Raw genomic sequence first — 13,041 nt, 5'->3', positions numbered from 1 at the left:
ACCACTGAGGTTTAAGGGACAATCTACAGCTTTTGCCAGATAGCCTGTCGCTCTGTGCGTGTTCCAGCAATAACTGCAATGGCAATACACATAATAATAATAATAGCTTACATTTGGTCGAAGCTATTGGTGTAAGCCATGTGAAGTAAAAGACTAGGTTTGCTTGGTTTTTATCCAAAAAACAATGTAAAATGGTTTAAAATAAGACACAAAGCAGACACCAGTTATTCCAATATGTCATGAATAAATTCCACATTCAGGGACCGTAACTGTAAGTGAAACAGGAATGCTGTAGATTATCTCTGTAGGTCAAAAACATTTGATGCCAAACAGTAAAAAGACAAAACAACTTCATGTTGAGTATCTACAACACAATGAAATGAAAGTGTGTCATTCAGGAAAACACATCTACCAAGGTATCGTAGTTTTTCTGCATGTACATAGTCACATTTTTAATCAGTGGGGTGTATCCCTTTGTCATTGTAGAGCCGTTTTCCAGTAATGGTCGGGACAGTGCCATTTTATACAAATAAACCTGTCATTATGTGGGGTCCGTTGCGGTGATGGTGAATAGGGCTCACAGAAATCCTGACAGGAGCATTACCACCAAATAATTAGAAAGTGCTGAGGGCACCATACAGTAAGCAAATGGAAGGGAAACCATGACTAAGTTAGATTAATGAGCCATAGTATTCTCTCGTGCGCACATACAGGTTTTGGCCAAGTTTCTGTAGCCTGCGGGCCTCACTCCTAGCCCACTAACACTATCTCTTCCTGGACGCTGTCAGCATAAAGGAGGATGGAAATGGGGCGAAGGAAAAGCCCCTGCCCCATTTATTATCTCCTCTGGAGACCCTTTAAAACCCGACCTGTCACCTTCAGCCACTGATTAACAGTCTAACCGAGCGTACACATACAGTGCACTGGATGGCACACAAATTTAGTAGTCAGTTTAGAGACTTCATGCACACTGAACACAACACACATATGCAGTAAACATTGGTAACACAGAGAAAATCTGAGGAGAACATAATTGGGTTAGGGATTTTATTTTAAATGGCGCCACGTACTCGTTGTATCTATCCCACTGTAACCTATAGGAGAAACTTAAAAGTACTGCAGGTACTACTCAGTGCAGAGCTACAAAAATACCTAATTTTATTTCATTTTTGGAGACACTGCTACTACACCATCCATTCACACTTTTTTATAGTGAGCAGTCCACCAATATCCTAAAAATTTAATTTAATGAGTTAGAAAGCAGATAGTGAGCCAGGAGACTAAAACCCTGGCAGAATTTGACTGTGGGCACATGAAAAGTAATAAATAAAGTTCGGTTTCTACTTTTGTGCACTACAGCACAATATGTTTAAGGACCAGGTTTGCTGATAAGCAAAATTACATAACGCGAATTAAGAACCAAGAAAACCACGTGCAGTCTGAATAAAAGTGACTGGCTGGTAGTTAGATATGCACGCCAGTCTTGATATTTAATCTGGTGAATGAGCTCTCTCACCTGATTGGCTGTATTTATATCAATGCCATTTTTGATGTGTTCCAAGGCCTTGTCCAGGTTGCCAGAACGGGCTGCTCGGAGAAAACTGTTGCCAGCATCTGCCTGCAACAGAAACAGGGAGAGAGGAGGAAAGAGGGGGATAAAGGGGTACAAGAGAAAGTGAGAGATGCATAAAAGTAGAGGACAAGAGAGGGAAAATGGAGAGAGAGAGAGACAGTGTTTGGTTATTTTTGGGAAAAATGCATTATAAGGACTGAGAGCGATAGCATGATGGCAGTCGTCCATCAGTTTTCCTCTCATTTCACTCCTCCCTTGGGTATTTTGGACAGTGCAGTTTGAAAATCTACATCGTGAATCTACATATATGGGTGTGTTAGAGGGTTTGTTGGGCATGTAGGCAAATGTATTAGAAAATATTGGCCACAAGTCTTTCTTTCACTCAGGTGATAAGGCAAGTGTGATGACACCAGTAGTCTGTGGTGTGTGTGTGTGTGTGTGTGTGTGTGTGTGTGTGTGTGTGTGTGTGTGTGTGTGTGTGTGTGTGTGTGTGTGAGTGAAAGAGACAAAGGTAAAAAGAGAAAAGACAGAGAGTGTGTGAGGCTTTGGTGAGCTCTGGCTCACAGGCCGGCACATGGCATGTTCTCTGTTTTTGTCTGTGTTGTTTTTTTTCTGTGTCTGAGGGGTTCATGCCTCTTCCAGGCAGGAAGGCAGGCAGGGGTGCCGCTGAAACAGGATCACTCATGTGGCACGGGGGGGAAGCAAGGGAGAGGAACAGAAGCAGGAGCATGAGCGACCGAGGGAGAACCACAGGGAGAAAGTCGACTGCAGCAAAGCCCCACACCTTTTTATTTCATTTACATAATCTCCTCTCTTGGCTATCCCTTCCCTACATCCTCTTCCCATCTGAATGGACATCTCAACATGCTGGTCAGGAAGAATAAACAGCTGTTCACTGTATGCATTTGCATAAACACAAATAATAAAGTTATTGACTGTACAAATCCCTCGTTTTTTGTTCCAAAAGAAAAACACCAAATGCTGCTGCGCACTACAAAAGATGGTTTCCTCAGTGCTTTATGCTGTGTTGACTATTGTAGTGACAGGGTTGTTGGTCCTCTTTTGACAGAGAGAGAGCAGGCCGGGGTATAAAAGAGAAAGGATCCACATGCCTGAAGTAGAGGCATAGCAACAAATGACACCACACACCCTCAGCATGACACCAATGGCACAGCGCTGCGCAAAGAGAGAGGTCACTTTAAAACAAAAAAGAAAAAAGAGGAGAAACGACAATGGAAGGGAAACAGAAAACCTTTAAAGGAAAAGTTGCTTCCAGCTGACTGTGGCAGCAAAACAACAGTCCCGAGTATCAGAGATGAAATCTACTCAGTGGCAAAGTTTCCACTTATCAGATGAACCTCGTGCAGCAAGCAGCACCCTGAGCGTGAAGTATTAAACACTGGGCTTCTGAGTACACCCACTCCTCCAGAGCCATTTGCTCTGGAGTTGCAGTACAACTTCTCATATACATGTGTGTTTTAAAAGGGAAAGTGCTAGTTAGATAGTCCCACAATAAAAGAAAACAAATCATGGATGTACCAGAAAGCAAACTGACTTATAAATACATGATATGATATCTAGATCTTAATTCATGGCAGTTATATTTATTGAAAAAATATCAAAAAGACATCAAAAAGCAATAAAAATAAACATAATACACTAATAATTAGGAATAAATCATTAGTTATAGGTGACTGCTTTAATACTCACAGATCCTAAGTTAACTTGGTTCACCATCTTCCTGCTGAGTTACTCCAAGACTTTCTCATCCTCTTTCACTTTGAAGAAGATAACAACCCACAAACCCCTCCCTCTACACAGCTGCGATCAGACTGACCTCCACACACAAACACCTGTCACTGGAGTTCTGATCACCACACTCTAAACACACGTGCATACCTCCCTTTATTCATTTCATTAATGTAATTCAAATAGAGGTTGTACTTTTAATAATTGCCCATATCTCATTTAGTTAAACTTGCGCATGTCTATGCAACAGCTAAATATAAATATCAGACGGCACAAAATTTACATAATGTAACAGAGTGCATGTGAGGTTTCTGTTGCATGCGAGGTTTGCAGACCATGGTGACACACAGAGACACTCTCATCAAAGTAAAGGCAAATACAGCTGATGCAAACACACCCCCAACACAATATACATGGTCTCACAGCAAATGGTAACACCATAGTGACCCCGGCTGAGGCCCCTCTACAGTTGTCCAACCCATCTTGGACTCAGACCACTGCCACCCACCCCATTGCTTCTCTTTAAGGTGAGGCTTTCCTAGTCCTGCAGGCTCATATGTGTCTGTATGTTTCTCTAACTATCTGCTTGCGTCAAGAAGTGAGTGTGTGGTGTGCTAAGATAAAGATGCAGGGTAACCGCACCCATCTGCCAAACTCAGAGACAAGCAGGTACAGAGCTCATACACAGAGCAGAGAAAACACATGCAGTCTAAAAGCTGCTGTGTGGTTTTTCTCGTGTTGCACTCTGCTGGATCGTGTTACGAGTTAGATGAATGAATCCCTCCACGATTATTCCCAAAGAGAATGGACGAGCTTACGACTCCTGGGCTGCGCAGAAATGAGCAGACACATTAATCATACTGCTTGAAGCAAACGACGCAGACAATAACCTGTTCAGAAGCTCCACGGTTAACATTAGCAGTATCAACGCACGGTGTCATGCAGTGTGCATGCAGCTGTCCTCGGGCTGAGACAGTGCAAGGCTCGTTATAATGAAGCTCAAAATTACCAAGTAAAATTATTCCCCTATCATCACTCATCACAGAAAATCCTCTACCCTGAGCTCCCCTACTCGCCCTGCCCCTATCTCAGCTTTTCTTTCCTGTTGCTTTATTTCCCTCCTCTACCCCCTGCTCCTTACCCATCTATCCCCCCCCCCACCTTCGCTTGCCTCCTCTGCTGGTTTTGCAGCAGACAGGATGACATCATCCCCTCGCCAGTGGACTGCAGTGTTCAAAGACTCAAAGTGTGCATATGTGCTTGTATGCACGTGTCGGATATTAATTTCCTATCCCATTGACTGAGGCCCTAAAACTCACCTGAACATTCATTATTTTCTTTTTGCAGCTATTTCACATTAAAGGGTTTTTATGACCAGTCTGGATGAAGTCAGACTGAATGGGGAAGTAAAAACAATGCAAGGCATGAATGGGAAGTCTGCCTGCTGGAGAGTACCAGATACTTCTAATAGAAATCTAACAGCATAATTCAGGAAAACAGCCATTGTGACCCCTTAAAGGTTAGTCTGTATCTGCCAAAAACTTTTTTTGCACCCTTTTTTTCTTTTTGATGCCTTTAGTGGTGGATCTTATTTATTTTAGGAATCACTGATTCTAGACTGGTTAGCCCGAGTCTGGCCTAGTCTCAATGCTGCGCAAAAAAAAAGAAAGAACTCAAAATATTTTACGAGTACAATCAACAGACAAATCCTGAATCTCTTCCACAGGATGTCAACAAAATAATCAGACTTATAACCAGTTTCAGAAAATCTCAATATTTCTATCAAAATTAGCACAAAATCTACAAAACAGACACAGTCCCCTTCCTCTCAAACACGCTAACACACGCATACACACACTTACACACAGGTATGCAAACAGCACAGTATGAATCTGCAGACACAGCACCAGGTGCAAATCATAAATATTTTAAGTGCCACCACAGCTATTTGTGCTACCAGCAGAAAGGTGAAAATAAGGTGCCTGCGTATGTTCAGTGTGTCACAAGTACTGCTTTTCTTGCAATAATAATTTCCTGAACTTTAAACAACATGAACTGTGTAAGCACACCAAACTCTAGATGATGTCTAGTGTTTTTCCCTTCCTAAACTCAGTGCCTCGATGTGTTTGGGCTAACACTGGAATCTGGGAGTTTCTGTACATTTTCAGGGGACACTGAAAAAAAGATATGGAAATTCCAAGCAAAATGCTTAAACAGCAATTTCAACAGTATTTTCTGCTGACTTGCATTTGCTCAGAAAATCTTTTTTTTCCCCCCTCTGTCCCTTTTTCTGTGCTCTCCCTCTTTGCCTTTAGATCTCAGGCTGCCTGGAGTGCTTGAGCAGGCAGCAGGTTGTTTCTGTCTGAAGAGATGTAGCAAGTGCAGAGTCTGTCAGATGGAGACCCTCAGGACTGCTGGGTTCTGGACACATTAACAGGAAACGAATGAGAGGGGCACAACTGGGATGAAGCTGTTACATTCCCCAACTCAGCTCTGTCAGTCTGCATGTAAATGTGCCCCCTGTCCAATCATTTGTCTCTCTGCGGATATTCCTTGTATGTGACAAAGCGTATTGTCCCATTTTTACTATTTACTTTCTCACACTCCGAGCCCCCCCTCCCACTCCACAGCCCACTGTTTGTCCCTGCCAAACTCGATGATTGTCTCTTTATATTTGGGCCTGCTGAAGCCTCTGCATTTGTAGATGAGATTGTCATGGTTATTATTGCCATGGTTATTGTGATGTTTTTGACAGAGGACAAAGGGAGTGAAAGCCATAGGATGACGATAGGTTTTGCAACTGATTGCAAACACACACTCTCACACACACACACACACCACAACATTCCTACACAGATGCCAGACACACCAGAACACACAGAACACATCTATTGTGTATTTATTTTTTGACAGATGTTCACCATACTTGTCAGTACAGACTCAGGTGTACACCACAGTAGATCCTGTTTACACACACACATGACACTACACACACATAATTGAGTTTTACCTCACACACACACACATATTATATCTATATTTATTTATTTTTAAATCTACCACTGTAGAACTGCCTTTGTATAAATCTTTGTTGTACACTGAGTATTGCCTCAGTATTGCAGCTTAATCAATCGCTACAGAAACCCAGTAAACCTCATGTTGTAGGTTTTTTGTTTTGTTTTTTTGCTGGGCTTTTACACTTTTTTTTTAAAATTACATTTACATTACAACTCCTAATTTTTTTTAACTGGAAACATTGTATTTTTCTTTCTTGACCACATTTATATGACTGTAATAGTAACTACTGCCTTTTCCCTGAATTTACCTATAAAATATGCAATAATTTTATATGGACTTCATGTTTTTCTCATAAATTAAACTACTGATGTGCAAAACCACACATTTTTAACATCTTAAGCAGCTGCTGCGTTAAAATTCTTCCTAGATGTTAAAAGTAGCAGTTAGAGATAGCAAGAAATGGGTCTTCTTCATAATTCATTTTTAAAAATATAGAGTACTTTTAGCTAAGTAAAATATCAAACTTGTAAGTAAACATAGCCTTACCCCAATGATATATTATATTATATTATATTATATTATATTATATTATATTATATTATAAAGAAAAATAAAGTGACTTTTGGAATATAATCAAACAGTTTTCTAACTAAAACACGTCAGTTAAAATTCATCTATGTTTGCTCCCTTATTGCCAAGACTCCACAAATTTTATATTCAGATCAGGGTTTCTTTTCATCATTGATGAAGACTTGGATCTCAGAGAGGATAAAAGCCCAACTTTACTTTATATATTTACCCTTTATTAGTTACTTTTTCTATTTGGCAATTCACTTTGGAAGGTATAATTGTGCAGACACTAATAGAAGTGGGAAAAAAAAACCTCCAGACAGTGGATGGTTCTGAGAAGTTTAACCTTCACTGATTGCATGGTGACTATATCTGTAGTTCATCCTCACGCCAATAAACTACACATAGAAGCTGCATCGTCAAGAGTAAACTCTTACAATCACTTCTTCTTTTACTGCAGATAAACTCCAGGAAACACAAAAAAGCACACGAACTCAAGTAGTAAGGCCTTGTGAGTCTGTGCCCTGTGTTGCCATTACCTGCACTGGGTGAGCACATGAAAGCCACACTTAAAGCTCTCATTAACCGACCCTCTAATCAGTTTTACCGACCTCTGGTTTACTTACCGCAGCTAATCCTGGTACAATCTGAACATCAAACAGACAAATTAAGTCAAAAACAAGATTAAGGTTGGAAACAGAACATGACACACACCCACATGTATACGCACTTACACTAATCTTGGGTGCACATGCATGACAATTTTCAAAGATACTCCCAAGCAACCAAACTCACTCCCACGTCTAAATAGGCTGTTTTTCTAGCACTCAATCACCTCTATAGATGTTTGATTAAAACCGCATGAAGCTGGTGTGTAGTCCATAAAGAACAGATCAGATTCTCAATGAGCAGAATCAATGTTTACTCCTCCAGGACTTGTGTTACTTTTTCTCTTCTTAAAAACAAGGCCCTGTTCAGGACTGAAAAGGAGAGGCAGTGAAAGCAGCGCTGAAGACAACGCTCCCAAACAGTTAATGTGGACAGACAGAGAATAAGAATGGCACTTTGCAAACAGACAGCCAACAGAAAGAGCCGTGTGCTGAATAAAATGAGCTGAAACAAATACCAATACATCAATATTCATGTGTGAGATAAAGAAAATATGAAAGGAAAGGATTTAAAACAGGGAGCAAAGCCAGCGAGAAAAAGGTACTGGACCATCACAGTGTGATGTAGAAAGGTTAAGAGAGGGAACGCTGGCAGGTGCATTACAGCTGAGAAAATGCAATGATTTTACAGTGGAGCAAAATGCTATTAAAAAAGACAGCAGAACGAGTATTAGAGAGACATACAGTCATATGAAGAGACAGGAATATTTACAGGACAAGAGATACAGTATGAGTGCAGCAAGAAGAAGGTGAGACAGAGAACAGCAGAGTCTGTGTACTCACTCCAAAAGTGACGCTCTTGACTGGCATGCCTGTTGGCCCTCCACTCTCTCTTTCTTACGTTTTCTGTTTCTCTCAAACACACAGCTGTCTTTTCTGTTGCCCCCTGCAAGTGCTGCGGTACAGGGCACGTAGACCCCCATCCAACGTAAACACGAAAACCACTCACACACACACATATACACACGCCCAGACACACACACTTGAGTAAGCATGGTGGGTGGAGATATTGGGTAGGGTGGGGGTTGAGGGGATGGGGGGCCCAGGGGTTTATCTCTGGAGGAATGCTGCCTGTATCTAAGGACACACATTTCACACGCAGCCGAAAACAAATGGGCACCCCCACACTCTGCCCGTGGATTTCCTGCCTCCATCCGTGTTCCTTCTCGGCTCCATTTCCACTCATATTTTTGAACTATCCTTACTTTTCTCATGTACCCCACCCGTTTCGTGCCCTTTTTCGGTCTTCCATCACACTCTGCTCTGCTGTCCACCTCTTCTGTCCCCTCCACCTTTCACATTTGTTGCACCCCGACACTCTGTGTCACCCCAACTTTATCCCTCCTTTCTCCTGTCCCTGCTTGCCCGCATGTCACGCCCATCGCTGTGTCTCCTGTATGTTTTGTGACAGCCAGACAATCAATTTTTTTCTAAGACCAGGCAGAATACCAGAATAGTGCAGAGTTACTGTGGCGAATGGGTGTGTTTTTTCCGAGTGGGTCCGTTTCAGTCTGCGAGGTGACTTACAGTGACAAAGCGCCCGGTGGGGGGGTTGCTGCCACCGCCCAGTGACAATGGGGCCAGACACATGGGGTGGAGGGGTGGGGGGGAGCACGGAGGGGCCAGGCTCTCAAAAGGCCCTGCCTCTTTTAATAAAGCGTCCGTCATTCCTCGCTTGAAAGGACCTCCTTTTCTCTCCCTCTCCCCTCCTCTCTCCCTCTCCTGGCTAAATGCTGGGAAAAGCACATCGCTGCCAAAACCATGCAGAGAGATAAATGCTAGTAGGAGAGATGAAGGAGGGGGCATGGCAGAAAGGAGGCTATACACTACTCAGTACCACTGGACCGTGACCTGGGCAAAAACATCACGTGGGACGTCTGTGCTGTCCACAGAATTGAGTTTGGACAGTGACGAGAGCTCCAGTGAAAAAGAATGTTGAGGCAGTGGACAACGAGTACTAATGCCCATGAAGACATGACAAATTATCCCATGCTTCTCCAAGAAGCGTACTAACATCAGCGTACTCTTGCCAAGCCAGCAGAGAGTAACGCAAATTATATGAGGGGAAGAATGATAACCTCTCAGATCCTTGTTGATAAGACTTTTTCCCCAAAGGTGTGGCAGAATTAAGTGAGTGATGAGACCCACCTGAGTTTTTCTCAGCAGGTGCAGTCAGCTTAAAAGTGTCATTGTTACTCATGACACAGTAAGACAATCAAGTAGTCAATAGTTTATGAGGTATTATAGTAGGATTTTTGATTATGGTGCTTTGCAGGCTTTCCTGCAAGACTTTTCTTCCTTTTTAAGTCAACTGTGTGACAGATGTTGTGGGTCAGAACTCACCTGTTCTGCTTACCGGTACTAACCATACAGCTTAAATCTGTAAGAGCACTCTTGCAGGTGGCCTCATAGCGAACTAGTGGCCGACCAACTTTTCTTGTCCCTTCAGCCAGCTGCCCATTTATCAGGGTTTGATTGGCCAGTCATCATCCATGCGGCAAACATGGCCCATCCAATATAGGTGATTTCCAAACAATTTGATCTTTATGTCCTCTACGCTGGCATTTTCTAGGACTTCCTTATTTTAGACAAAATGATCCCATTTGATTCGTCACATAGACCTCAACCTTTAAAAGCTAATAACACATGAAGGATTCAACAAGGATAAATATATGTAAAGCATTGCTGTGCTTTATTTCTAATGCAGGTGAGAGTTTTTAAAGCTGTGTTATCAATCATTTAGTCCCCATCTAGGCTGTAACTCTTATACCCTTGCACAAAGATGTATTCTTATTTATTCTCTTAAAGAGACAGAGATCTAACTGAGAGTGATTTCAGGTCATTATCGAGCTCAGGCCACACTGCTGTTTTGTAACAGGGTTGATTTAAGTTGGAGACAGACATGCCCTCTGCACCCTGTGTCACGCTCCTCTTGTTTGCAGGATAAAGGGTTGCGACTGTCCACGTGTGGTGCTTGTGGTGGTTTATTGCCCGTGTCCTGATGCTTCAGAGAACAGTGATCAGAGAGAAAAAAAACTGTAAAGAAAAAAAGCCACACACTGTAGTCTGTACCTATTCTCACTATTTCACACCACAGACCTAAAGTTAGCATTTTAGGATCAAACATATGAAGTAGCAATAGCAGTAGGAACTATACTGGTGGAAACCAGAGAGGATTCATTTGGAAAAAAAGAAGAAAAAAAAACTTTAAGTAAAAATAACAAAATGCATTCTCTGAAGGCAACATTTTCAAAGCAGAAAACACGTGCATTATCAGTCATAATGACAAAACTCTATACCATATTCTCTTTGAATTCCAACATAATGCTATTTCTATGTAAGGTTGCACAGGTTCAGAATGCTGTAATGCCCCTCTAGTGGCAGCACAATGCTCTGCAGCTTTGGCCAGTAGCAGCTTCATTTCAGGGATGGGGTGGGTTGGGCTGATACTGCAGCCTTGGCAAAAACCTTACAGTCTCTCTCTCTCATACACACCCACAAGTACACACACAAAACACACACATTCAGTGGCTTATCCTGTACTTCAGCACTTCCACACATTAAGCTTGCCTGGCTTCTGAACTGAGAAAAGAGCTATTTAATTCAGCATAGGTAGCTCACGCTCATATACATACATAGTCAGGCGTACGGTCACCTGAACAAACGCACATGCGCCTCAATGTGACAAAGCCAGACTGACCTGTGGAAGACAAAAAACAGGAAGTTAGAAATACTCGAGGAAGGATAGCAGAAAAGATGAAAGCAATAGAGAAGAATGACAGCCGCAATATGTCAGCACAGGACCGGGCTCCTATTAATCTTCATAAGTGGACAAGTAGAGTCAGGGAAATACAGAGGGAGGATGTGCACGAGGCGAGAGAAAGAGAATCACTGTGGAGAGAATATATGTCTTCACAACTCTCCATGTCTCCCTCTCTTGTTTTGTATGTACGCAGTGCCGGAGCTCTTGCTGAGAAAATAAAGCATCTTGACCATCACTCACTACTGGGTTTGAGTCAGCCTCAGACAGAATCCGAGCAGCCAGACCATAATTCAATCAGTCTGATTAATAGACATAGAGGTGAAGTGGCCTGAGTTTTTAAACTCTATTCAGAAGTAATGTACTGTCCTGAAACTACAAGATACGAACCCCACCAGGACGACGAGTTCACCTTCCAATGCTGATTTAACTCAATTTAAGTTGGGCATAATGCAATAAGATTGTAAGACCCTGAAGAATATAAACTCCATTGTTCCTCTGAGAAAGAGAAGCAGAGCAAGAAGTAAAACACTACATAACATTTTATTGTTACTTAGCTTCTGTCTTTAATGTCTAATTATTTTAGAGCTTTCTTGATGAAGGTTACAATGTGACAATAAGAGTTTCATTTTTCTTTTATGTAGGCAAACTAAACTAAAGCCATTTTTAAAATAATAAAAACAATAATAAGAGGGCAATTTCTTGTTATTAATCAGCTAACTCATACAAAGACATAAATACCGTTCAAATCAGCAGGTTACTTTTCAGAAATTTATCTTTAACAAACTTTGTATATTGTTTATGTGGTAACTGCATAGTTACTACACTGTTGTGACAGCTACCTAGCTAGATTGTTACTGCAATATCTTCTTCTGTTTTCCATTTAATTTCCTGGTATGTCAGATGGTTACATAACAAAAGGACCAAACTCAGCCAAATGAGTTCAGTTAATGTATGACTGAAAAAAGTAGAATTACAAAATAATTTATTAATACACTTTAAAAAGGATTATATGCAAATGGAGGCACACAGTGACTGCCCGTGTCTTTCTGCACTGGGGTATGTTTTAAACCAGTCTAGGTCTTGTAGCATGTCATTAACATTTGTATAAGGACAGTGACATTTCCAAACATTCGTTTTCGGTTTGCCTTGCACCATCAGTCCCATTCCTAACCCCAGAGAGAGGAAGCAGCAAAGAATCCAAAGATGAAAGAGGAGACGAGTGGAAAGAGCAAGAGGTGCGCAACAAAGCGGAAACAAAGGGGTCCGGTGATAAATAAACACGCCTTGGGAGCGTCAGTGAGTCTGTGCTGCAGTGGATTTGTGCACAACATCTTCATTTGTTGCACAGTCTTGTTGACAGTATGACAGCATAATCTGCATTGCTTTGCTGAGTCAGACACCCACAACTCTATATGCATAAACTTCCTGTGTTATTGAAACTAAACTGGTGGAGCGACTGCCAACAGCAGTAAATGACCCATTCATACCCAAATACACAGGCTGCTCTTGATTAAAAAATGAATACATATTTGATGTGTCTATCATGTCGTTTTCCACTTCAGCATTTAATATCTTGCCTCAGGGGACAGATGTTGCAATTAAGGGAGACGCTCTTATCAATCAGTGCAAGTGGAGTCCAAAGAAGTCTTTTAAAGCTGGAGTCAATCACTCAGCTGCCTCTACTCAACAACTTTAGCACT

General features: G+C 41.7%; 1 protein-coding gene across 15 annotated transcripts in view; it reads right to left on the bottom strand.

Moving 5' to 3' along the window:
* Positions 1–13,041, bottom strand: part of ank1a (ankyrin 1, erythrocytic a) — an 84,128-nt gene that overhangs the window by 31,820 nt on the left and 39,267 nt on the right. For 12 of the 15 annotated variants that reach the window (XM_014331734.2, XM_014331739.2, XM_014331760.2 and 9 more), the window contains one exon: positions 1,517–1,618. In XM_014331734.2, coding sequence (XP_014187220.1) covers positions 1,517–1,618 — 102 coding nt within the window. The other 3 variants (XM_014331767.2, XM_042218399.1, XM_042218400.1) reach the window with 3 other exon arrangements.

The sequence above is a fragment of the Haplochromis burtoni genome, unplaced genomic scaffold (assembly GCF_018398535.1).
Source record: "Haplochromis burtoni strain Fernald_Lab_line unplaced genomic scaffold, NCSU_Asbu1 Contig_18, whole genome shotgun sequence".
NCBI classification, from domain to species: Eukaryota; Metazoa; Chordata; class Actinopteri; order Cichliformes; family Cichlidae; genus Haplochromis; species Haplochromis burtoni.
This window is presented reverse-complemented; position numbering and strand designations above follow the sequence as displayed.